The following is a 27,525-nucleotide window of genomic DNA, read 5'->3' as shown; positions in this document are numbered from 1 at the left end:
GGCCCGAACACCATAACCCTTAATCCCTTTATTCTTCAAAAAACTATCTATCTTTACCTTAAAAACATGTAATGAAGGAGCCTCAACTGCTTCACTGGGCAAGGAATTCCATAGATTCACAACCCTTTGGGTGAAGAAGTTCCTCCTAAACTCAGTCCTAAATCTACTTCCCCTTATTTTGAGGCTATGCCCCCTAGTTCTGCTGTCACCCGCCAGTGGAAACAACCTGCCCGCATCTATCCTATCTATTCCCTTCATAATTTTAAATGTTTCTATAAGATCCCCCCTCATCCTTCTAAATTCCAACGAGTACAGTCCCAGTCTACTCAACCTCTCCTCATAATCCAACCCCTTCAGCTCTGGGATTAACCTAGTGAATCTCCTCTGCACACCCTCCAGCACCAGTACGTCCTTTCTCAAGTAAGGAGACCAAAACTGAACACAATACTCCAGGTGTGGCCGCACTAACACCTTATACAATTGCAACATAACCTCCCTAGTCTTAAACTCCATCCCTCTAGCAATGAAGGACAAAATTCCATTTGCCTTCTTAATCACCTGTTGCACTTGTAAACCAACCTTCTGTGACTCATGCACTAGCACACCCAAGTCTCTCTGAACAGCGGCATGCTTTAATATTTTATCGTTTAAATAATAATCCCGTTTGCTGTTATTCCTACCAAAATGGATAACCTCACATTTGTCAACATTGTATTCCATCTGCCAGACCCGAGCCCATTCACTTAACCTATCCAAATCCCTCTGCAGACTTCCAGTATCCTCTGCACTTTTCGCTTTACCACTCATCTTAGTGTCGTCTGCAAACTTGGACACATTGCCCTTGGTCCCCAACTCCAAATCATCTATGTAAATTGTGAACAATTGTGGGCCCAACACGGATCCCTGAGGGACACCACTAGCTACTGATTGCCAACCAGAGAAACACCCATTTATCCCAACTCTTTGCTTTCTATTAATTAACCAATCCTCTATCCATGCTACTACTTTACCCTTAATGCCATGCATCTTTATCTTATGCAGCAACCTTTTGTGTGGCACCTTGTCAAAGGCTTTCTGGAAATCCAGATATACCACATCCATCGGCTCCCCGTTATCTACTGCACTGGTAATGTCCTCAAAAAATTCCACTAAATTAGTTAGGCACGACCTGCCTTTTACGAACCCATGCTGCGTCTGCCCAATGGGACAATTTTTATCCAGATGCCTCGCAATTTCTTCCTTGATGATAGATTCCAGCATCTTCCCTATTACCGAAGTTAAACTCACTGGCCTATAATTTCCTGCTTTCTGCCTACCTCCTTTTTTAAACAGTGGCGTCACGTTTGCTAATTTCCAATCCACCGGGACCACCCCAGAATCTAGTGAATTTCGGTAAATTATCACTAGTGCATCTGCAATTTCCCTAGCCATCTCTTTTAGCACTCTGGGATGCATTCCATCAGGGCCAGGAGACTTGTCTACCTTTAGCCCCATTAGCTTGCCCATCACTCCCTCCTTAGTGATAACAATCCTCTCAAGGTCCTCACCTGTCATAGCCTCATTTCTATCAGTCGCTGGCATGTTATTTGTGTCTTCCACTGTGAAGACCGACCCAAAAAACCTGTTCAGTTCCTCAGCCATTTCCTCATTTCCCATTATTAAAACTCCCTTCTCATCCTCTAAAGGACCAATATTTACCTTAGCCACTCTTTTTTGTCTTATATATTTGTAAAAACTTTTACTGTCTGTTTTTATATTCTGAGCAAGTTTACTCTCATACTCTATCTTACTCTTCTTTATAGCTTTTTTAGTAGCTTTCTGTTGCCCTCTAAAGATTTCCCAGTCCTCTAATCTCCCAGCAATCTTTGCCACTTTATATGCTTTTTCCTTCAATTTGATACTCTCCCTTATTTCCTTAGATATCCACGGTCGATTTTCCCTCTTTCTTCCGTCCTTCCTTTTTGTTGGTATAAACCTTTGCTGAGCACTGTGAAAAATCGCTTGGAAGGTTCTCCACTGTTCCTCAACTGTTCCACCATAAAGTCTTAGCTCCCAGTCTACCTTAGCTAGTTCTTCTCTCATCCCCTTGTAATCTCCTTTGTTTAAACACAAAACACTAGTATTTGATTTTACTTTCTCACCCTCCATCTGTATTTTAAATTCCACCATATTGTGATCGCTCCTTCCGAGAGGATCCCTAACTATGAGATCATGAATCAATCCTGTCTCATTACACAGGACAAGATCTAGGACCGCTTGTTCCCTCGTAGGTTCCATTACATACTGTTCTAGGAAACTATCGCGGATACATTCTATAAACTCCTCCTCACGGTTGCCTTGACCGACCTGGTTAAACCAATCAACATGTAGATTAAAATCCCCCATGATAACTGCTGTACCATTTCTACATGCATCAGTTATTTCTTTGTTTATTGCCTGCCCCACCATCTCGTTACTATTTGGTGGCCGATAGACTACTCCTATCAGTGACTTTTTCGCCTTACTATTCCTGATTTCCACCCAAATGGATTCAACCTTATCCTCCATAGCACCGATGTCATCCCTTACTATTGCCCGGATGTCATCCTTAAATAACAGAGCAACACCACCTCCCTTACCATCCACTCTGTCCTTCCGAATAGTTTGATACCCTCGGATATTTAACTCCCAGTCGTGACCATCCTTTAACCATGTTTCAGTAATGGCCACTAAATCATAGTCATTTACGATGATTTGTGCCACCAACTCATTTACTTTATTCCGAATACTATGAGCATTCAGGTAAGAGACATATAAGATAGTCAGAGGGTTAGATAGGGTGGACAGTGAGAGTCTTTTTCCTCGGATGGTGATGACCAACACGAGGGGACATAGCTTTAAATTGAGGGGTGAGAGATATAGGACAGATGTCAGAGGCAGTTTCTTTACTCAGAGAGTAGTAGGGGTGTGGAACGCCCTGCCTGCAACAGTAGTAGACTTGCCAACTTTAAGGGCATTTAAGTGGTCACTGGATATACACATGGATGAAAATGGAATAGTGTAGGTCAGATAGGCTTCAGATGGTTTCACAGGTCGGCGCAACATCGAGGGCCGAAGGGCCCGTGCTGCGCTGTAGTGTTCTATGTTCTATGTTCTAAGGACAAAGGGATTAAGAAGGGGAAAGTACAGTACGAAAGGAAGCTTGCAGGGAACAGAAAGACTGACACTAAGAGTTTCTACAGATATGTGAAGAGAAAGAGATTGGCAAAGAGAAATGTAGGCCCCCTACAGACAGAAACAGGGGAATGCAGAATAAGGGACAAAGAAATGGCTGAACAATTGAATACAGACTTTGGTTCTGTCTTCACAAATGAGGACACAAATCAGATCCCAGAAATGTTGGAGAATGAAAGGTTTAGTGAGAGGGAAGAACTGAGGGAGATCAACATTAGTGGAGAAATGGTGCTGGGAAAACTGATGGGATTGAAGGTGGATAAATCCCCAGGGCCTGAGAATCTGCATCCCAGAGTGCTTAAGGAGGTGGCTCTGGAAATAGTGGATGCATTGATGGTCATCTTCCGGGGATTCTATAGACTCTGGAACTGTCCCTGCAGATTGGAGGGTAGCTCGCGTCACTCCGATATTTAAAAAGGGAGGTAGAGAGAAAGCAGGGAATTATAGACCAGGAAGCCTCCCCGTGCCTGCGTGGGTTTCCTCCGGGTGCTCCGGTTTCCTCCCACAGTCCAAAGATGTGCAGGTTGGGTGGATTGGCCATGATAAATTGCCCTTAGTGTCCAAATTTCTATGATTAACCGAGAACAAAAGTTCGGCACAACATCGTGGGCCGAATGGCCTGTTCTGTGCTGTATTTCTCTATCTCTATCTCTATCGGTCGTGGGGAAAATGCTTGAATCCATTATCAAGGACTTTATAGTGGAACATTTAGAAAGCAGTGGCAGGATCAGTCCGAGTCAGCATGGATTTATAAAGGGAAAATCATGCTTGACAATGCTGTTGGAATTCTTTGAAGGTCTAACCAGTACAGTTGACAAGGGGGAGCCAGTCGATGTGGTATATTTGGACTTTCAGAAGGCGTTTGCAAAGTCCCGCATAAGAGATTATTGTGCAAAATTAAAGCGCATGGGATCGGGAAAAATGTATGGAGGAGGATAGAAAACTGGTTGGCAGAGAGGAAACAAAGAGTAGGGATTAATGGATCCTTTTCAAATTGGCAGGCAGTAACCAGTGGGGTACCACAGGGATCGGTGATTTGGATGAGGGAACAAAATGTAACATCTCAAAGTTTGCAAATTAGGTGGGAGGGTGAATTGTGACGAGGATGCAGAGATCCTACAGCAAGATCTGGACAGGTTGGGCGAGTGGGCAAACCAACGGCAGATGCAGTATAATTTGGATAAATTCCCATCAATGTTTCCTGTCGCTGGCTGTTTCTTCACCACATGGAACATAGAACATATAGTGCAGAAGGAGGCCATTTGGCCCATCGAGTCTGCACCGACCCACTTAAACCCTCACTTCCACCCTATCCCCGTAGCCCAATAACCCCTCCGAACCTTTTTGGTCACTAAGGGCAATTTATCATGGCTAATCCTCCTAACCTGCACGTCTTTGGACTGTGGGAGGAAACCGGAGCACCCGGAGGAAACCCACACAGACATGGGGAGAATGTGCAGACTCCGCACAAACAGTGACCCAGCGGGGAATCGAACCTGGGACCCTGGCGCTGTGAAGCCACCGTGCTATCCACTTGTGCTACTGTGCTGCCCTCACTTAAACTCTTTCTCCACCTGAACTCTTGATTTTCTGAGGTGGTATCATTTCTCTCTCCATTTTTAACAGGTCCCTTCCTCGTTCTCAGTTCTCTCTGTATTTTATAATGATCTATGAATATCACTATAAGTACATCTATATGTGGGTGGCATGGTAGCACAGTGGTTAGCACTGTGGTTAGGTGAATTGGACATTCTGAATTCTCCCTCAGGCACGAACAGGCGCTGGAATGTGGCGACTAGGGGATTTTCACAGTAACTTCATTGCAGTGTTAATGTAAGCCTACTTGTGACAATAAAGATTATTATTATTAAGTGCTCTAAGCTACAGGGTTATCGTCTGGATGCGGGAAGGTGGGACTAGGGGCACCTGGGTGTCCTTGAGCTGGAATGGACAAGACGGATAAATGACCTCCTCTGTGCTGTAAGGTTTGTTTAATTCTAAGATTCTTTGTACTGGCCTCTAGAATAGTCTAGATTGACAGAAAGTACCAATGTTCAGTGAAATGAAGTATTGACCTGCACAGTCTCCTTACGGATCCCAGCCATTGCTGTTTTCATTGATTGGCTCCTTCTCACTGAGACTGGGAACTCAGTTACTTCAATAATCTCAGTGATGACCGTTTCTGTCACCTCAGTGATTTCTGTTACCTCCTGCCCAGACCACCGACTCCCAGATTCACAACGACAATCCCTTCCCAAGGACAACCAGAACTGTTGGAGAGAATCGGGTTTCATATTGGAAATGTCGATATCAACATCCACTTTGCAGATCTCACTCGATTTTCCATCAGTTTGTTTGGTGAAAGGTTCAATCAGAGTGTCTCTACAAGCCCAAGCACTGTGACGTGAGGCCTTCTCAAAGGCTGGCAGCTTCTCCAGACATTGGTTTCTCAGTTTCAATTCAGCCCCATCATTCCCAGATCCTGCTTGAGAGCCAAACTCTTGAATTGTAGAATGTTTTGTCAGCAAGCTGGGTTGGCAATGTTTACTCTGATGGCCAAGACAGCCAGAGTTACTGGAGCAATTTCCCATCCTTCACACTGTAGAGACTGTCACCCATTCAGCAACTTGCTTCACAACCTTCTTCCTGTAATTAAACAGAGAGAATCAGAGAATAGCTACAGCATTTAGGGAGGCCATTCAGCACATCATGTCTGTGCTGGCTCCCTGAAGAACATCTCAGCTAGTCCCGTTCCCCTCGCTTTCCCCACATTTTTTCTCTTTAAATAATTGTTCAATTCCTTTTGAACGCACCTCCCACAGACTCAGGCGAAGCACTCCAAATTCTAATCATTCTCTGTCACCATTGCTTCTTTTCCCAGTGTGATGATTATCATAAATCGATGCGTATTATATTTTATATTTGTGGCAGTAATGTTATTTAAAACCCTATTTAAGGTAATCAGTGATTTAACTTTATTTGTTTACAGATAATTGTTTGCAGAGAGATGGCGAATGGAAAATTGCTTTGATGTTGGAGGATCCCTTAGCTGTAGATAATTTATGACGAATGATGCTTAGTTCTGGATAAACACGTCATGGGAAATCTTAGTGGGAGGAGTCAGAAGAATGCCATATGATGCACAGTTTGGGTCCCATTGTTTGAGGAAAGATGTAGTGGGATTGGAGGCAGTTCAGAGGAGGTTCACTAGATTCCAGAGATGGGGGTTTGTCGGATGAGGAGAGATTGAACAGTTTAGGCCGATACTCTCTCGAGTTTCGAATAATGAGGGGCTGGTTTAGCTCACTCGGCTAAATCGCTGGCTTTTAAAGCCATCCAAGCAGGCCAGCAGCACGGTTCGATTCCCATACCAGCCTCCCCGGACAGGCGCCGGAATGTGGCGACTAGGGGCTTTTCACAGTAACTTCATTGAAGCCTACTCGTGACAACAAGCGATTTTCATTTCATTTAATCTAATTGAGGTGTACAAGATGCTAAAAGGTATGGATAAAGTAGATGTGGAACTGATGCTTCCTCTTATTGGCCTTCTAAAACGAGACGTCATAATCTCAGGATAAGAGGGAGCAAATTTAAAACAGATTTAAGGAGAAACTACTTCTCCCAAAGGGTTGTGAATCTGTGGAATTCGCTACCCCAGAGTGTGGTGCATGCTGGGACAGTACATTTAAGGAGGAGTCAGACTGATTTTTAATGGGTAATGGGTAGAAGGGTTATGGAGAACGGGCAGGACGATGGAGTTGAGGCCAGGATGGGAGCAGCAATGATCGTATTAAACGATGGAGCGAGGTTGAGGGGCTGAATGGACTGCTGCTGCTCCTAGTTCTTCTGTTCTAAGAAAAAATCTATTGTGTCTAATTGCACCATCCAGCTCTTGGTCTGTCGCCCTGTAGGTGACAGCACCTCAAGCACAAACCTGGTGTTCTTGATTAATAAGGGGGTCTAGGGTTATGGGGAAAAGGCAGGGGAATGAGAGGGAAAAACCTTGTGTAAGAAATCATGAACCTAAAAGTATTTGAGCAGATTGGAACCAGGGAGCTGAGGTTTCTCCAACAGCTCCTTAAAGCTGGCAAACCTTCCCTCCACAAGGGGGCAGCACAGTGGTTAGTACTGTTGCTTCACAGCTCCAGTGTCCCAGGTTCGATTCCCGGCTTGGGTCACTGTCTGTGCGGAGTCTGCACGTTCTCCCCGTGTCTGCGTGGGTTCCCTCCGGCTGCTCCGGTTTCCTCCCGCAAGTCCCGAAAGATGTGCTTACATACAGGGCAGCACGGTGGCACAGTGGTTAGCATTGCTGCCTACGGCGCTGAGGACCCGGGTTCGAATCCCGGCCCTGGGTCACTGTCCGTGTGGAGTTTGCATGTTCTTCCCGTGTCTGCATGGGTTTCTCCCCCACAACCCAAAGATGTGCAGGTTAGGTGAATTGGCCACGCTAAATTGCCCCTTAATTGGAAATAATAATTGGGAACTCTAAAAAAAAAATTTAAATAAAAAAAATTTGTTTTTTTTGGGCAGCACGGTAGCATTGTGGATAGCACAATGGCTTCACAGCTCCAGGGTCCCAGGTTCGATTCCGGCTTGGGTCACTGTCTGTGCGGAGTCTGCACGTTCTCCCCGTGTCTGCGTGGAGGTAAAAGCGGTCACCAGAGACTGCCCGATCTGTGCGGAGTGCAAACCGCACTTCTATAGACCAGACAGGGCCCACCTGGTCAAGGTTTCTAGGCCCTTTGAATGCCTTGCGATCGATTTCAAAGGGCCACTCCCCTCAACTAACAAGAACATTTACTACAACTAACAAGAACATTTAAGCGTCGTAGATGAGTTCTCCCGTTTCCCATTTGCTATCCCGTGCCCCGACATGACCTCCCACATAGTCATTAGGGCCCTGCATAGTGTCTTCACCCTGTTTGGTTTCCCCAGCTACGTACACAGCGACCGGGGTTCGTCCTTCATGAGCGACGAGCTGCGTCAGTACCTGCTCGACAAGGGCATCGCCTCGAGCAGGACTACCAGCTACAACCCCAGGGGGAACGGGCAGGTGGAGAGGGAGAACGCGACGGTCTGGAAGACCGTCCTACTGACCCTCCGGTCTAGAAAGCTCCAAGTCTCCCAGTGGCAGGAAGTCCTCCCAGACGCGCTCCATGCTATTAGGTCCCTCTTGTGTACGGCGACCAACCAGACCCCTCACGAGAGGCTCTTCATTTTTTCCAGGGGTACTACCACGGGGGTCTCACTTCCAGCATGGCTGAGGACACCGGGCCCCGTACTTCTGAGGAAACACGTCAGGGCGCACAAAACCGACCCCCTTGTTGAAAAGGTGCGCCTGCTCCACTCCAACCCCCAGTACGCATTCGTCGAGTTCCCTGACGGCCGTCAGGACACGGTATCCCTCCGGGACCTGGCACCCGCCGGATACAGCGCCCCCCCTACCCCCACAGAAGGATCTCTCACCCTACACCCCATGCTGCCGCCCCCTTGCACTCCCGAGCCCACGAGCTCGCTCCACCAGTTCTGCGCCCCCGCGCCGGCCAGCCCCCAGCGCCCCCAGTCCTCGGTCGAACCAGGAGAGTATGAAGCTCGGATACAACCCTCCCTGGAGTCCGCCATCGTACCCCAACACACTACACCCATCCAGCCACCGCAAGATGCTGCAACCCCGGTGCTCCGCAGGACTCAGCGGACAATCCGTCCACCGGACAGACTGACTTTCCAAATATTGACTGGAAATACTATAGTTCGAGTACTATAGATGGGTCAGTTTTTGTGCAGTGTGTGCAGGAGGGTTTTCTGACACAGTATGCAGACAGGCCAACAAGGGGCGAGGCCACATTGGATTTGGTACTGGGTAATGAACCCGGCCAAGTGTTAGATTTAGATGTAGGTGAGCACTTTGGTGATAGTGATCACAATTCGGTTATGTTTACTTTAGCAATGGGCAGGGATAGGTATATACCGCAAGGCAAGGATTATAGCTGGGAGAAAGGCAATTATGATGCTATTCGGCAAGATTTAGGATGTATAGGATGGGGAAGGAAACTGCAGGGGATGGGTACAATCAAAATGTGGAGCTTTTTCAAGGAACAGCTACTGCGTGTCCTTGATAAGTATGTACCTGTCAGGCAGGGAGGAAGTTGTCGAGCAAGGGAACCGTGGTTTACTAAGGAAGTTGAAGCACTTGTCAAGAGGAAGAAGGAGGCTTATGTTAGGATGAGACATGAAGGCTCAGTTAGGACACTTGAGAGTTACAAGTTAGCCAGGACTTTTAGGACCTAAAGGGAGAGTTAAGAACGAGGAGAGGACACGAAAAGTCGTTGGCGGATAGGATCAAGGAAAACATAAGAACATAAGAACTAGGAGCAGGAGTAGGCCATCTGGCCCCTCGAGCCTGCTCCGCCATTCAATTAGATCATGGCCGTTCTTTTGTGGACTCAGCTCCACTTTCCGGCCCGAACACCATAACCCTTAATCCCTTTATTCTTCAAAAAACTATCTATCTTTACCTTAAAAACATGTAATGAAGGAGCCTCAACTGCTTCACTGGGCAAGGAATTCCATAGATTCACAACCCTTTGGGTGAAGAAGTTCCTCCTAAACTCAGTCCTAAATCTACTTCCCCTTATTTTGAGGCTATGCCCCCTAGTTCTGCTGTCACCTGCCAGTGGAAACAACCTGCCCGCATCTATCCTATCTATTCCCTTCATAATTTTAAATGTTTCTATAAGATCCCCCCTCATCCTTCTAAATTCCAACGAGTACAGTCCCAGTCTACTCAACCTCTCCTCATAATCCAACCCCTTCAGCTCTGGGATTAACCTAGTGAATCTCCTCTGCACACCCTCCAGCGCCAGTACGTCCTTTCTCAAGTAAGGAGACCAAAACTGAACACAATACTCCAGGTGTGGCCGCACTAACACCTTATACAATTGCAACATAACCTCCCTAGTCTTAAACTCCATCCCTCTAGCAATGAAGGACAACATTCCATTTGCCTTCTTCATCACCTGTTGCACTTGTAAACCAACCTTCTGTGACTCATGCACTAGCACACCCAAGTCTCTCTGAACAGCGGCATGCTTTAATATTTTATCGTTTAAATAATAATCCCGTTTGCTGTTATTCCTACCAAAATGGATAACCTCACATTTGTCAACATTGTATTCCATCTGCCAGACCCGAGCCCATTCACTTAACCTATCCAAATCCCTCTGCAGACTTCCAGTATCCTCTGCACTTTTCGCTTTACCACTCATCTTAGTGTCATCTGCAAACTTGGACACATTGCCCTTGGTCCCCAACTCCAAATCATCAATGTAAATTGTGAACAATTGTGGGCCCAACACGGATCCCTGAGGGACACCACTAGCTACTGATTGCCAACCAGAGAAACACCCATTTATCCCAACTCTTTGCTTTCTATTAATTAACCAATCCTCTATCCATGCTACTACTTTACCCTTAATGCCATGCATCTTTATCTTATGCAGCAACCTTTTGTGTGGCACCTTGTCAAAGGCTTTCTGGAAATCCAGATATACCACATCCATCGGTCCCCGTTATCTACTGCACTGGTAATGTCCTCAAAAAACTCCATTAAATTAGTTAGGCATGACCTGCCTTTTACGAACCCATGCTGCGTCTGCCCAATGGGACAATTTCTATCCAGATGCCTCGCAATTTCTTCCTTGATGATAGATTCCAGCATCTTCCCTATTACCGAAGTTAAACTCACTGGCCTATAATTTCCTGCTTTCTGCCTACCTCCTTTTTTAAACAGTGGCATCACGTTTGCTAATTTCCAATCCACCGGGACCACCCCAGAGTCTAGTGAATTTCGGTAAATTATCACTAGTGCATCTGCAATTTCCCTAGCCATCTCTTTTAGCACTCTGGGATGCATTCCATCAGGGCCGGGAGACTTGTCTACCTTTAGCCCCATTAGCTTGCCCATCATTCCCTCCTTAGTGATAACAATCCTCTCAAGGTCCTCACCTGTCATAGTCTCATTTCTATCAGTCGCTGGCATGTTATTTGTGTCTTCCACTGTGAAGACCGACCCAAAAAACCTGTTCAGTTCCTCAGCCATTTCCTCATTTCCCATTATTAAAACTCCCTTCTAATCCTCTAAAGGACCAATATTTACCTTAGCCACTCATTTTTGTCTTATATATTTGTAAAAACTTTTACTGTCTGTTTTTATATTCTGAGCAAGTTTACTCTCATACTCTATCTTACTCTTCTTTATAGCTTTTTTAGTAGCTTTCTGTTGCCCCCTAAAGATTTCCCTAAGGCTTTCTATAGGTATATCAGGAACAAAAGAATGACTAGAGTAAGATTAGGGCCAATCAAGGATAGTAGTGGAACGTTGTGTGTGGAAGGTAGCACTTTTCCAGGAGACACATCCGGGGCGAAATTCTCTGCAGACCGTCGTAACGCCGATTTCCGGCGAGCAAAATTGGAGTAGATGACTCCGGCGTGGGGGCCTTCTTTTAGGCGGCGATTCTCCGTTCCCGGAGGGGCCAGCAGCGGATTGACGCGATACGCGTCAGTTTCACCAGCTGCGGAACTGGTGAGACCCGGCGTTTTTTGGAGGAGGAGAGAGACTGACCCGGCATTTGGTACGCCGCTGCCCCCTACCCCAACCACCCCCCCCTCACCACCCCTACCCCCCTCCCCACCACCCCTACCCCCCTCCCCACCACCCCTACCCCCCTCCCCACGACCCCTACCCCCCTCCCCACCACCCCTACCCCCCTCCAACGCCGCCCCCCCATCTCTCGCAATGCCGCAACCCCCCACCCTCAACGCCGCAACCCCCCCCCCTCAATGCCGGGTCCCCCCCCCCTCAACGCCGGGTCCCCCCCCCTCAACGCCGGGTCCCACCCCCCTCAACGCCGGTACCCACACCCCGTCCCCCTCCCTCTGAAGGCCGGTACCCACACCCCCCCTCTCTCCTCCTCCCCCCCTTCCTTCCTCTGTCCCCCCCCCATTCCTTCCTCCGTTAGTGGGGGGGGGGTGCGGCGTTAGTGGGGGGTGGGGGGTGGGGGGGGCGGCGTTGGAGGGGGGTAGAGGTGGTAAAGGGGGTAGGGGTGATGAGGGGGGGTTGGGGTAGGGGCAGCGGCGTGCAGAGGAGGGGGGCGACGGATGCCCGGGGCCAACGCACCGTCGCCCCCCATCTGCACGCAGCTGCCCCTACCCCAACCCCCTCCCCTCACCACCCCTACCCCCTTCACACCCCTACCCCCCTCCAACGCCGCACCCCCCACCCCCCACTAACGCCGCACCCCCCCACTAACGGAGGAAGGAAGGGGGGGAGGAGGAAGGAGGGGGGGGAGGAGGAAGAAGGGGGGGAGGAGGAGAGAGGGGGGATGTGTGGGTACCGGCCTTCAGAGGGAGGGGGACGGGGTGTGGGTACCGGCGTTGAGGGGGGGGGGACCCGGCGTTGAGGGGGGGGACCCGGCGTTGAGGGGGGGGGCCCAGCGTTGAGAGGGGGGGACTCGGCATTGAGAGGGGGGGTTGCGGCGATGAGGGGGGGTTGCGGCGTTGAGGGTGGGGGGTTGCGGCGTTGCGAGAGATGGGGGCGGCGTTGGAGGGGGGTAGGGGTGGTGGGGAGGGGGGTAGGGGCGTTGGAGGGAGGTAGGGGTGGTGAGGGGGGGGTGGTTGGGGTAGGGGGCAGCGGCGTACAGAGGGGGGGGGCGAAGGTGCGTTGGCCCCGGGCATCCGTCGCCCCCCCTCTCTGCACGCCGCTGCCCCCAAACCCCCCCCCGATGCCGCAACCCACCCCCCGATGCCGCAACCCACCCCCCCGATGCCGCAACCCACCCCCCCCGATGCCGCAACCCACCCCCCCCGATGCCGCAACCCACCCCCCCCGATGCCGCAACCCACCCCCCCCGATGCCGCAACCCACCCCCCCCGATGCCGCAACCCACCCCCCCCGATGCCGCAACCCACCCCCCCCGATGCCGCAACCCACCCCCCCGATGCCGCAACCCACCCCCCCGATGCCGCAACCCACCCCCCCCGATGCCGCAACCCACCCCCCCCGATGCCGCAACCCACCCCCCCCCCGATGCCGCAACCCACCCCCCCCGACACTGAACGGCGTCAACCATCATCAATGGTTGACGCCGTTTTAAAGCAACTGTGATTTTCGCCGACGTGACCCGTGGCCACGTCGGCGGGACTTCGGCCCATCCGGGCCGGAGATTTGTGGAAACTAAAAAAAAAATGAAATCCCGCCGGCGCCAGCTGTTTTCAGAGGCTGCCGGCGGGATTTGCACAACGCCGGTTTCTGGCCGGTCAGAGATTTAAAAACCCTGCGGGAGCGGGAATAACGCCGCTGCCGGCCGATTCTCCGACCCTGCGTGGGGTCGGAGAATTTCGCCCCCGAGGTGCGACTCATCCAGAGTGGGGATTGAAACTTGGTAATTTGGTGCAGTGAGGTAATTCGGTGCAGAGTGTGAGGAGGTGCTTTTTAACCCTGGTAAGTGACTGGTAAGTAGTCTCTCTTTTTCTTTTCATTGTCTAATTTATTTATTTTTATTTTGAAATTCTAGTTGTTTAAGTTTACCAAGGGTTTAAGACATGGCAGGAGATCCCAGACCCGTGTCATGCTCCTCGTGTGCGATGTGGGAGCTCAGGGACACGTCCACTATCCCTGGCTCCTTCACGTGCAAGAAGTGTGTTCAGTTGCAGCTCTTGTTAGACCGCTTGACGGCTCTGGAGCTGCGGATGGACTCACTTTGGAGCATCCGCGATGCTGAGGAGGTCGTGGATAGCACGTTTAGCGAGTTGGTCACACCGCAGGTGAAGGTTACAGAGGGAGATAGAAAATGGGTGACCAAAAGAAAGAGCAAGAGTAGGAAGGCAGTGCAGGTGTCCCCTGCGGTCATCTCCCTGCAAAACAGATATACCGCTTTGGATACTGTTGGGGGAGATGGCTCACCAGGGGAAGGCAGCAGCAGCCAGGTTCATGGCACCGTGGCTGGCTCTGCTGCACAGCAGGGCAGGAAGAAAAATAGCAGGGCTATAGTGATAGGGGATTCAATTGTAAGGGGAATAGACAGGCGGTTCTGTGGACGCAATCGAGACTCCAGGATGGTATGTTGCCTCCCTGGTGCAAAGGTCAAGGATGTCTCGGAGCGGCTGCAGGACATTCTTGGGGGGGGGGAGGGTGAACAGCCAGCTGTCGTGGTGCACATAGGCACCAACGATATATGTAAAAAACGGGATGAGGTCCTACAAGCGGAATTCAGGGAGTTAGGAGTTAAACTAAAAAGTAGGACCTCAAAGGTAGTAATCTCATGATTGCTACCAGTGCCACGAGCTAGTCCGAGTAGGAATGTCAGGATAGATAGGATGAATGTGTGGCTCGAGAGATGGTGCAAGAGGGAGGGATTCAAATTCCTGGGGCATTGGGACCGGTTCTGGGGGAGGTGGGACCAGTACAAACCGGACGGTCTGCACCTGGGCAGGACTGGAACCGATGTCCTAGGGGGGGGTGTTTTCTAGAGCTGTTGGGGAGGGTTTAAACTAATGTGGCAGGGAAGTTGGAGGGTAGTAAAACAGGGACAGAAGCAAAAGGAAGTAAGGGGAAAAGTGCAAGGCAGGGAAGACATAGTCAAAAATCTAAAAGGGCGACAGTACAAGGTACAGTGACTGAGGGGAGCTCAGTGAATAGGCCCAGTAATAACAAAAGGAATAAAACTGGAGATGTTAAGATTCAAAACAGAGGTAAAAAAACCAACATAAGTGTACTTTACCTGAATGCTCGTAGTATTCGGAATAAAGTAAATGAGTTGATGGCACAAATCATCGTAAATGACTATGATTTAGTGGCCATTACTGAAACATGGTTAAAGGATGGTCACGACTGGGAGTTAAATATCCGAGGGTATCAAACTATTCGGAAGGACAGGGTGGATGGTAAGGAAGGTGGTGTTGTTCTGTTATTTAAGGATGACATCCGGGCAATAGTAAGGGATGACATCGGTGTTATAGAGGATAAGGTTGAATCCATTTGGGTGGAAATCAGGAATAGTAAGGCGAAAAAGTCACTGATAGGAGTAGTCTATCGGCCACCAACCAGTAACGATATGGTGGGGCAGGCAATAAACAAAGAAATAACTGATGCATGTAGAAATGGTACAGCAGTTATCATGGGGGATTTTAATCTACATGTCGATTGGTTTAACCAGGTTGGTCAAGGCAACCTTGAGGAGGAGTTTATAGAATGTATCCGCGATAGTTTCCCAGAACAGTATGTAATGGAACCTACGAGGGAACAAACGGTCCTAGATCTTGTCCTGTGTAATGAGACAGGATTGATTCATGATCTCATAGTTAGGGATCCTCTCGGAAGGAGCGATCACAATATGGTGGAATTTAAAATACAGATGGAGGGTGAGAATGTAAAATCAAATACTAGTGTTTTGTGTTTAAACAAAGGAGATTACAAGGGGATGAGAGAAGAACTAGCTAAGGTAGACTGGGAGCTAAGACTTTATGGTGGAACAGTTGAGGAACAGTGGAGAACCTTCCAAGCGATTTTTCACAGTGCTCAGCAAAGGTTTATACCAACAAAAAGGAAGGACGGAAGAAAGAGGGAAAATCGACCGTGGATATCTAAGGAAATAAGGGAGAGTATCAAATTGAAGGAAAAAGCATATAAAGTGGCAAAGATTGCTGGGAGATTAGGGGACTGGGAAATCTTCAGGGGGCAACAGAAAGCTACTAAAAAAGCTATAAAGAAGAGTAAGATAGAGTATGAGAGTAAACTTGCTCAGAATATAAAAACAGACAGTAAAAGTTTTTACAAATATATAAGACAAAAATGAGTGGCTAAGGTAAATATTGGTCCTTTAGAGGATTAGAAGGGAGTTTTAATAATGGGAAATGAGGAAATGGCTGAGGAACTGAACAGGTTTTTTGGGTCGGTCTTCACAGTGGAAGACACAAATAACATGCCAGCGACTGATAGAAATGAGGCTATGACAGGTGAGGACCTTGAGAGGATTGTTATCACTAAGGAGGGAGTGATGGGCAAGCTAATGGGGCTAAAGGTAGACAAGTCTCCTGGCCCTGATGGAATGCATCCCAGAGTGCTAAAAGAGATGGCTAGGGAAATTGCAGATGCACTAGTGATAATTTACCGAAATTCACTAGACTCTGGGGTGGTCCCGGTGGATTGGAAATTAGCAAACGTGACGCCACTGTTTAAAAAAGGAGGTAGGCAGAAAGCAGGAAATTATAGGCCAGTGAGCTTAACTTTGGTAGTAGGGAACATGCTGGAAACTATCATCAAGGGAGAAATTGCGAGGCATCTGGATAGAAATTGTCCCATTGGGCAGACGCAGCATGGGTTTGTAAAGGCAGGTCATGCCTAACTAATTTAGTGGAATTTTTTGAGGACATTACCAGTGCAGTAGATAACGGGGAGCCGATGGATGTGGTATATCTGGATTTCCAGAAAGCCTTTGACAAGGTGCCACACAAAAGGTTGCTGCATAAGATAATGATGCATGGCATTAAGAGTAAAGTAGTAGCATGGATAGAGGATTGGTTAATTAATAGAAAGCAAAGAGTTGGGATAAATGGGTGTTTCTCTGGTTGGCAATCAGTAGCTAGTGGTGTCCCTCAGGGATCCGTGTTGGGCCCACAATTGTTCACAATTTACATAGATGATTTGGAGTTGGGGACCAAGGGCAATGTGTCCAAGTTTGCAGACGACACTAAGATGAGTGGTAAAGCGAAAAGTGCAGAGGAAGTCTGCAGAGGGATTTGGATAGGTTAAGTGAATGGGCTAGGGTCTGGCAGATGGAATACAATGTTGACAAATGTGAGGTTATCCATTTTGGTAGGAATAACAGCAAACGGGATTATTATTTAAACAATAAAATATTAAAGCATGCCGCTGTTCAGAGGTAGCCATGATGTGGAGATGCCGGCGTTGGACTGGGGTGAGCACAGTAAGAAGTCTTACAACACCAGGTTAAAGTCCAACAGGTTTGTTTCAAACACGAGCTTTCGGAGCACGGCTCCTTCTTCAGGTGAATCCTTCTTCAGATTCACCTGAAGAAGGAGCCGTGCTCCGAAAGCTCGTGTTTGAAACAAACCTGTTGGACTTTAACCTGGTGTTGTAAGACTTCTTACTACGCTGTTCAGAGAGACTTGGGTGTGCTAGTGCATGAGTCACAGAAGGTTGGTTTACAAGTGCAACAGGTGATGAAGAAGGCAAATGGAATTGTGTCCTTCATTGCTAGAGGGATGGAGTTTAAGACTAGGAAGGTTATGTTGCAATTGTATAAGGTGTTAGTGCGGCCACACCTGGAGTATTGTGTTCAGTTTTGGTCTCCTTACTTGAGAAAGGACGTACTGGTGCTGGAGGGTGTGCAGAGGAGATTCACTAGGTTAATCCCAGAGCTGAAGGGGTTGGATTATGAGGAGAGGTTGAGTAGACTGGGACTGTACTCGTTGGAATTTAGAAGGATGAGGGGGGATCTTATAGAAACATTTAAAATTATGAAGGGAATAGAAAGGATAGATGCGGGCAGGTTGTTTCCACTGGCGGGTGACAGCAGAACTAGGGGGCATAGCCTCAAAATAAGGGGAAGTAGATTTAGGACTGAGTTTAGGAGGAACTTCTTCACCCAAAGGGTTGTGAATCTATGGAATTCCTTGCCCAGTGAAGCAGTTGAGGCTCCTTCATTACATGTTTTTAAGGTAAAGATAGATAGTTTTTTGAAGAATAAAGGGATTAAGGGTTATGGTGTTCGGGCCGGAAAGTGAAGCTGAGCCCACAAAAGATCGGCCATGATCTAATTGAATGGCGGAGCAGGCTCGAGGGGTCAGATGGCCTACTCCTGCTCCTAGTTCTTATGTTCTTATGAATCAGAGGAGATAGGGAAAGCATTAAATGGATATTTTTCGTCAGTGTTTACACTGGAGAAAGACAATGTTGTCGAGGAGAATACTCAGGTTCAGTCGACCAGGCTAGATGGAATTGAGGTTCACAAGGAGGAGGTGTTAGCAATTTTGGAAAGTGTAAAAATAGATAAGTCCCCTGGGCCAGATGGGATTTATCCTAGGATTCTCTGGGAAGCTAGGGAGGAGATTGCTGAGCCTTTCGCTTTGATCTGTAAGTCATCTTTGTCTACAGGAATAGTGCCAGAAGACTGGAGGATAGCAAATGTTGTCCCCTTGTTCAGGAAGGGGAGTAGAGACAACCCTGGTAATTATAGACCTGTGAGCCTTACTTCGGTTGTGGGTAAAATGTTGGAAAAGGTTATAAGAGATAGGGTTTATAATCATTTTGAAAAGAACAAGTTGATTAGCGATAGTCAACACGGTTTTGTGAAGGGTAGGTCATGCCTCACAAACCTTATTGAGTTTTTTGAGAAGGTGACCAAACAGGTGGATGAGGGTAAAGCGGTTGATGTGGTGTATATGGATTTCAGTAAGGCGTTTGATAAGGTTCCCCACGGTAGGCTATTGCAGAAAATAAGGAAGTATGGGATTGAAGGTGATTTAGCGGTTTGGATCGGTAATTGAAAGAAAATGAAAATCGCTTATTGTCACGAGTAGGCTTCAATGAAGTTACTGTGAAAAGCCCCTAGTCGCCACATTCCGCCGCCTGTCCGGGGAGGCTGGTACGGGAATAGCTGAAAGAAACAGAGGGTGGTGGTTGATGGCAAATGTTCATCCTGGAGTTCAGTTACTAGTGGTGTACCGCAAGGATCTGTTTTGGGGCCACTGCTGTTTGTCATTTTTATAAATGACCTGGAAGAGGGTGTAGAAGGATGGGTTAGTAAATTTGCAGATGACACGAAGGTCGGTGGAGTTGTGGATAGTGCTGAAGGATGTTATAGGATACAGAGGAACATAGATAAGCTGCAGAGCTGGGCTGAGAGGTGGCAGATGGAGTTTAATGCGGAAAAGTGTGAGGTGGTTCACTTTGGAAGGAGTAACAGGAATGCAGAGTACTGGGCTAATGGCAAGATTCTTGGTAGTGTAAATGAACAGAGAGATCTCGGCATCCAGGTACATAAATCCCTGAAAGTTGCCACCCAGGTTAATAGGGCTGTTAAGAAGGCATATGGTGTGCTAGCCTTTATCAGTAGGGGGATTGAGTTTCGGGGCACAAGGTCATGCTGCAGCTGTACATAACTCTGGTGCGGCCACACCTGGAGTACTGCGTGCAGTTCTGGTCACCACATTATAGGAAGGATGTGGAAGCTTTGGAAAGGGTTCAGAGGAGATTTACTAGGATGTTGCCTGGTATGGAGGGAAGGTCTTACGAGGAAAGGCTCAGGGAATTGAGGTTGTTTTCGTTAGAGAGGAGAAGGCTGAGAGGTGACTTAATAGAGACATATAAGATAGTCAGAGGGTTAGATAGGGTGGACAGTGAGAGTCTTTTTCCTCGGATGGTGATGACCAACACGAGGGGACATAGCTTTAAATTGAGGGGTGATAGATATAGGACAGATGTCAGAGGCAGTTTCTTTACTCAGAGAGTAGTAGGGGTGTGGAACGCCCTGCCTGCAACAGTAGTAGACTCGCCAACTTTAAGGGCATTTAAGTGGTCACTGGATAGGCATATGGATGAAAATGGAATAGTGTAGGTCAGATAGGCTTCAGATGGTTTCACAGGTCGGCGCAACATCGAGGGCCGAAGGGCCCGTACTGCGCTGTAATGTTCTATGTTCTACAATGGGCTGTGGGTGGTGGTAGAGCAGCGATGCCGGAGATGCGATCATCGTCTGAGACACGGCACCTGTACCCATGAGAATCCACATGAAAATATTTTGTTTATTAAATGGTCAACAGTAACAAAGATTTGAAAATCAAAGACGTAATAGTCCACATATCACACTAACCATCAAACAGGGAAACGTCATCGTTCCATATTGCTGCAGAAGGCTGTGGAGGCCAATTCACTGAGTGTCTTTAAGACAGAGATAGATAGGTTCTTGATCAATAAGGGGATCAGGGGTTATGTGGAGAAGGCAGGAGACTGGGGATGAGAAAATATCAGCCATGATTGAATGGCAGAGCAGACTCGATGGGCCGAATGGCCTAATTCTGCTCCAATGTCTTATGGTCTTATATTGGTACCAATACAAAACAATACAATACAAAATCAGCTCAGTTTCACAAAAACAAATAAACGCATAATATCCCCACTCGCAGATTCAACAGAAACGGGGAAGAAGTCTGAGAATGTGTTATCATGTCCAGAATTTTGTTGTAGAAATGATTTGTCCATCAATGTGTCCCGTATCAGAGCCAGTCTCCATCCAGGAGCCGCAGCACTACAGACCCCTCCCACTCGGCCCAATCTCACCGCAACCAAATCCTGACATCCACATGTTCCACTGGCGCTCATGGTGCAGTTGACCATCCCTGACTTCCAGCGTGTTTAACCCGCGGTGACGTGCCAGTTACACGCAGCACTCCCCACATCAGCAACAAAAGCATCAGCAATCTGCAGAAGCATTTCTTCAACAGAGTCATCAGGTGGCTCATTTGGATCAATATCACGCAGCAGGTCCCATAGCGTCTTCTTGCTTCAATCTGGATTGTCTTCCGGACTCACGTCCCCCTGAGCCCCACGTTCCAGGACCCAGGCATCTTAGAAAAAACTGTCCTTCTTTCCGTCAACAGAAACAGCAACAGCAGCCGCCAGGTAACTGCAGCAACAGCAGCCGCCAGGTAACTGCAGCAACAGCAGCCGCCAGGTAACTGCAGCAACAGCAGCCGCCAGGTAACTGCAGCAACAGCAGCCGCCAGGTAACTGCAGCAACAGCAGCCGCCAGGTAACTGCAGCAACAGCAGCCGCCAGGTAACTGCAGCAACAGCAGCCGCCAGGTAACTGCAGCAACAGCAGCCGCCTGGTAACTGCAGCAACAGCAGCCGCCAGGTAACTGCAGCAACAGCAGCCGCCAGGTAACTGCAGCAACAGCAGCCACCAGGTAACTGCAGCAACAGCAGCCGCCAGGTAACTGCAGCAACAGCAGCCGCCAGGTAACTGCAGCAACAGCAGCCGCCAGGTAACTGCAGCAACAGCAGCCGCCAGGTAACTGCAGCAACAGCAGCCGCCAGGTAACTGCAGCAACAGCAGCCGCCAGGTAACTGCAGCAACAGCAGCCGCCAGGTAACTGCAGCAACAGCAGCCGCCAGGTAACTGCAGCAACAGCAGCCGCCAGGTAACTGCAGCAACAGCAGCCGCCAGGTAACTGCAGCAACAGCAGCCGCCAGGTAACTGCAGCAACAAGAGCCGCCAGGTAACTGCAGCAACAGCAGCCGCCAGGTAACTGCAGCAACAGCAGCTGCCAGGTAACTGCAGCAACAGCAGCCGCCAGGTAACTGCAGCAACAGCAGCCGCCAGGTAACTGCAGCAACAGCAGCCGCCAGGTAACTGCAGCAACAGCAGCCGCCAGGTAACTGCAGCAACAGCAGCCGCCAGGTAACTGCAGCAACAGCAGCCGCCAGGTAACTGCAGCAACAGCAGCCGCCAGGTAACTGCAGCAACAGCAGCCGCCAGGTAACTGCAGCAACAGCAGCCGCCAGGTAACTGCAGCAACAGCAGCCGCCAGGTAACTGCAGCAACAGCAGCCGCCAGGTAACTGCAGCAACAGCAGCCGCCAGGTAACTGCAGCAACAGCAGCCGCCAGGTAACTGCAGCAACAGCAGCCGCCAGGTAACTGCAGCAACAGCAGCCGCCAGGTAACTGCAGCAACAGCAGCCGCCAGGTAACTGCAGCAACAGCAGCCGCCAGGTAACTGCAGCAACAGCAGCCGCCAGGTAACTGCAGCAACAGCAGCCGCCAGGTAACTGCAGCAACAGCAGCCGCCAGGTAACTGCAGCAACAGCAGCCGCCAGGTAACTGCAGCAACAGCAGCCACCAGGTAACTGCAGCAACAGCAGCCGCCAGGTAACTGCAGCAACAGCAGCCGCCAGGTAACTGCAGCAACAGCAGCCGCCAGGTAACTGCAGCAACAGCAGCCGCCAGGTAACTGCAGCAACAGCAGCCGCCAGGTAACTGCAGCAACAGCAGCCGCCAGGTACGGCAGCCACCAGCAGCCGCCAGGTAACTGCAGCAACAGCAGCCGCCAGGTAACTGCAGCAACAGCAGCCGCCAGGTAACTGCAGCAACAGCAGCCGCCAGGTAACTGCAGCAACAGCAGCCGCCAGGTAACTGCAGCAACAGCAGCCGCCAGGTAACTGCAGCAACAGCAGCCGCCAGGTAACTGCAGCAACAGCAGCCGCCAGGTAACTGCAGCAACAGCAGCCGCCAGGTAACTGCAGCAACAGCAGCCGCCAGGTAACTGCAGCAACAGCAGCCGCCAGGTAACTGCAGCAACAGCAGCAGCCAGGTAACTGCAGCAACAGCAGCCGCCAGGTAACTGCAGCAACAGCAGCCGCCAGGTAACTGCAGCAACGGCAGCCGCCAGGTAACTGCAGCAACAGCAGCCGCCAGGTAACTGCAGCAACAGCAGCCGCCAGGTAACTGCAGCAACGGCAGCCGCCAGGTAACTGCAGCAACAGCAGCCGCCTGGTAACTGCAGCAACAGCAGCCGCCAGGTAACTGCAGCAACAGCAGCCGCCAGGTAACTGCAGCAACAGCAGCCGCCAGGTAACTGCAGCAACGGCAGCCGCCAGGTAACTGCAGCAACAGCAGCCGCCAGGTAACTGCAGCAACAGCAGCCGCCAGGTAACTGCAGCAACAGCAGCCGCCAGGTAACTGCAGCAACAGCAGTCGCCAGGTAACTGCAGCAACAGCAGCCGCCAGGTAACTGCAGCAACAGCAGCTGCCAGGTAACTGCAGCAACAGCAGCTGCCAGGTAACTGCAGCAACAGCAGCCGCCAGGTAACTGCAGCAACAGCAGCCGCCAGGTAACTGCAGCAACAGCAGCCGCCAGGTAACTGCAGCAACAGCAGCCGCCAGGTAACTGCAGCAACAGCAGCCGCCAGGTAACTGCAGCAACAGCAGCCGCCAGGTAACTGCAGCAACAGCAGCCGCCAGGTAACTGCAGCAACAGCAGCCGCCAGGTAACTGCAGCAACAGCAGCCGCCAGGTAACTGCAGCAACAGCAGCCGCCAGGTAACTGCAGCAACAACAGCCGCCAGGTAACTGCAGCAACAGCAGCCGCCAGGTAACTGCAGCAACAGCAGCCGCCAGGTAACTGCAGCAACAGCAGCTGCCAGGTAACTGCAGCAACAGCAGCCGCCAGGTAACTGCAGCATCAACAGCAGCCGCCAGGTAACTGCAGCAACAGCAGCTGCCAGGTAACTGCAGCAACAGCAGCCGCCAGGTAACTGCAGCAACAGCAGCAGCCAGGTAACTGCAGCAACAGCAGCCGCCAGGTAACTGCAGCAACAGCAGCCGCCAGGTAACTGCAGCAACAGCAGCCGCCAGGTAACTGCAGCAACAGCAGCTGCCAGGTAACTGCAGCAACAGCAGCTGCCAGGTAACTGCAGCATCAACAGCAGCCGCCAGGTAACTGCAGCAACAGCAGCCGCCAGGTAACTGCAGCAACAGCAGCAGCCAGGTAACTGCAGCAACAGCAGCCGCCAGGTAACTGCAGCAACAGCAGCCGCCAGGTAACTGCAGCAACAGCAGCCGCCAGGTAACTGCAGCAACAGCAGCCGCCAGGTAACTGCAGCAACAGCAGCCGCCAGGTAACTGCAGCAACAGCAGCCGCCAGGTAACTGCAGAAACAGCAGCCGCCTGGTAACTGCAGCAACAGCAGCCGCCAGGTAACTGCAGCAACAGCAGCCGCCAGGTAACTGCAGCAACAGCAGCCGCCAGGTAACTGCAGCAACAGCAGCCACCAGCAGCCGCCAGGTAACTGCAGCAACAGCAGCCGCCAGGTAACTGCAGCAACAGCAGCTGCCAGGTAACTGCAGCAACAGCAGCTGCCAGGTAACTGCAGCAACAGCAGCCGCCAGGTAACTGCAGCAACAGCAGCCGCCAGGTAACTGCAGCAACAACAGACGCCAGGTAACTGCAGCAACAGCAGCCGCCAGGTAACTGCAGCAACAGCAGCCGCCAGGTAACTGCAGCAACAGCAGCCGCCAGGTAACTGCAGCAACAGCAGCCGCCAGGTAACTGCAGCAACAGCAGCTGCCAGGTAACTGCAGCAACAAGAGCCGCCAGGTAACTGCAGCAACAGCAGCCGCCAGGTAACTGCAGCAACAGCAGCTGCCAGGTAACTGCAGCAACAGCAGCCGCCAGGTAACTGCAGCAACAGGAGCCGCCAGGTAACTGCAGCAACAGCAGCCGCCAGGTAACTGCAGCAACAGCAGCTGCCAGGTAACTGCAGCAACAGCAGCTGCCAGGTAACTGCAGCAACAGCAGCCGCCAGGTAACTGCAGCAACAGCAGCCGCCAGGTAACTGCAGCAACAACAGCTGCCAGGTAACTGCAGCAACAGCAGCCGCCAGGTAACTGCAGCAACAGCAGCCGCCAGGTAACTGCAGCAACAGCAGCCGCCAGGTAACTGCAGCAACAGCAGCCGCCAGGTAACTGCAGCAACAGCAGCCACCAGCAGCCGCCAGGTAACTGCAGCAACAGCAGCCGCCAGGTAACTGCAGCAACAGCAGCCGCCAGGTAACTGCAGCAACAACAGCCGCCAGGTAACTGCAGCAACAGCAGCTGCCAGGTAACTGCAGCAACAGCAGCTGCCAGGTAACTGCAGCAACAGCAGCCGCCAGGTAACTGCAGCAACAGCAGCCGCCAGGTAACTGCAGCAACAGCAGCCGCCAGGTAACTGCAGCAACAAGAGCCGCCAGGTAACTGCAGCAACAGCAGCCGCCAGGTAACTGCAGCAACAGCAGCCGCCAGGTAACTGCAGCAACAACAGCCGCCAGGTAACTGCAGCAACAGCAGCTGCCAGGTAACTGCAGCAACAGCAGCTGCCAGGTAACTGCAGCAACAGCAGCCGCCAGGTAACTGCAGCAACAGCAGCCGCCAGGTAACTGCAGCAACAACAGACGCCAGGTAACTGCAGCAACAGCAGCCGCCAGGTAACTGCAGTAACAGCAGCCGCCAGGTAACTGCAGCAACAGCAGCCGCCAGGTAACTGCAGCAACAGCAGCCGCCAGGTAACTGCAGCAACAGCAGCTGCCAGGTAACTGCAGTAACAGCAGCCGCCAGGTAACTGCAGCAACAGCAGCCGCCAGGTAACTGCAGCAACAGCAGCCGCCAGGTAACTGCAGCAACAGCAGCCGCCAGGTAACTGCAGCAACAGCAGCCGCCAGGTAACTGCAGCAACAGCAGCCGCCAGGTAACTGCAGCAACAGCAGCCGCCAGGTAACTGCAGCAACAGCAGCCGCCAGGTAACTGCAGCAACAGCAGCCGCCAGGTAACTGCAGCAACAGCAGCCGCCAGGTAACTGCAGCAACAGCAGCCGCCAGGTAACTGCAGCAACAGCAGCCGCCAGGTAACTGCAGCAACAGCAGCCGCCAGGTAACTGCAGCAACAGCAGCCGCCAGGTAACTGCAGCAACAGCAGCCGCCAGGTAACTGCAGCAACAGCAGCCGCCAGGTAACTGCAGCAACAGCAGCCGCCAGGTAACTGCAGCAACAGCAGCCGCCAGGTAACTGCAGCAACAGCAGCCGCCAGGTAACTGCAGCAACAGCAGCCACCAGGTAACTGCAGCATCAACAGCAGCCGCCAGGTAACTGCAGCAACAGCAGCCGCCAGGTAACTGCAGCAACAGCAGCCGCCAGGTAACTGCAGCAACAGCAGCCGCCAGGTAACTGCAGCAACAGCAGCCGCCAGGTAACTGCAGCAACAGCAGCCGCCAGGTAACTGCAGCAACAGCAGCCGCCAGGTAACTGCAGCAACAGCAGCCGCCAGGTAACTGGAGCAACAGCAGCCGCCAGGTAACTGCAGCAACAGCAGCCGCCAGGTAACTGCAGCAACAGCAGCCGCCAGGTAACTGCAGCAACAGCAGCCGCCAGGTAACGGCAGCCACCAGCAGCCGCCAGGTAACTGCAGCAACAGCAGCCGCCAGGTAACTGCAGCAACAGCAGCCGCCAGGTAACTGCAGCAACAGCAGCCGCCAGGTAACTGCAGCAACAGCAGCCGCCAGGTAACTGCAGCAACAGCAGCCGCCAGGTAACTGCAGCAACAACAGCTGCCAGGTAACTGCAGCAACAGCAGCCGCCAGGTAACTGCAGCAACAGCAGCCGCCAGGTAACTGCAGCAACAGCAGCCGCCAGGTAACTGCAGCAACAGCAGCCGCCAGGTAACTGCAGCAACAGCAGCCGCCAGGTAACTGCAGCAACAGCAGCCGCCAGGTAACTGCAGCAACAGCAGCAGCCAGGTAACTGCAGCAACAGCAGCCGCCAGGTAACTGCAGCAACAGCAGCCGCCAGGTAACTGCAGCAACAGCAGCCGCCAGGTAACTGCAGCAACGGCAGCCGCCAGGTAACTGCAGCAACAGCAGCCGCCAGGTAACTGCAGCAACAGCAGCCGCCAGGTAACTGCAGCAACAGCAGCCGCCAGGTAACTGCAGCAACGGCAGCCGCCAGGTAACTGCAGCAACAGCAGCCGCCAGGTACGGCAGCCACCAGCAGGAACAAGCAGCAAACACAACCTGAGGCTGTGAGGTGCTCTCACAACTAACGTGGCCAATTCCCCATTAGCAATAGCCTTTAGCTGTGCAGCTAGAGGCTGCTCACAGTCAAAGGGAGTTGAAGTGTTTGGTCGGACTGGTTGGCTGCAGCTATAGTTGCCCCTGTTATGTGTATCCACAATATTTAAAGATAACTTGAAGGCTTCACAGACTAAAAACCACCCAGCATGCCCCATCCCCCCCCCCCCCCCCCCCGGCCACTAGCCCAGGAGTGACCTCCGATTGAGAATGCTTCAGCCCACCCCCTAGAGTCCCCTCTCCACTATCACTGGGGAAGCAGCTGCCTGCCAGAAAATGGAAATGGCTCCTCACCTCACCCGTTCACCTCAGCAGCCATTCCTCCAACTTAAGGGGCCGGATTCTCCGTTGGCGGATCCTCCACTTCGCGGCAGCGCACTCACGCCCACGGATTTCCCAACGGTGTGGGGGTGGCCGCATGGGAAAGCCCATTGGCCGGCTGGCAGGACGGAGGGTCCCGTTGCTGGAGGGGGCGGTGGGGCGGAGGGGTCGGTGGGGCGGAGGGTCCCGGTGCCGGAGGGGGCGGTGGGGCGGAGGGGGCGGTGGGGCGGAGGGGGCGGAGGGACGGAGGGGGCGGAGGGGCGGAGGGGGCGGAGGGACGGAGGGGGCGGAGGGGGCGGGGGCGGAGGGGCGGAGGG

The 27,525-nt window shown here is 51.3% G+C and overlaps 1 protein-coding gene across 3 annotated transcripts in view; it reads right to left on the bottom strand.

Annotated features, from left to right (window-relative positions):
* Positions 1-27,525, bottom strand: part of LOC119966679 (microtubule-actin cross-linking factor 1-like) — a 254,814-nt gene that overhangs the window by 224,533 nt on the left and 2,756 nt on the right. For all 3 annotated transcript variants that reach the window (XM_038798745.1, XM_038798747.1, XM_038798746.1), the window contains exon 2: positions 5,289-5,859. In XM_038798745.1, coding sequence (XP_038654673.1) covers positions 5,289-5,804 — 516 coding nt within the window. In that variant the 5' untranslated portion in view covers positions 5,805-5,859. The remainder of the gene's footprint in view (positions 1-5,288; positions 5,860-27,525) is intronic.

Source organism: Scyliorhinus canicula, chromosome 5 (genome assembly GCF_902713615.1).
Source record: "Scyliorhinus canicula chromosome 5, sScyCan1.1, whole genome shotgun sequence".
NCBI classification, from domain to species: Eukaryota; Metazoa; Chordata; class Chondrichthyes; order Carcharhiniformes; family Scyliorhinidae; genus Scyliorhinus; species Scyliorhinus canicula.
This window is presented reverse-complemented; position numbering and strand designations above follow the sequence as displayed.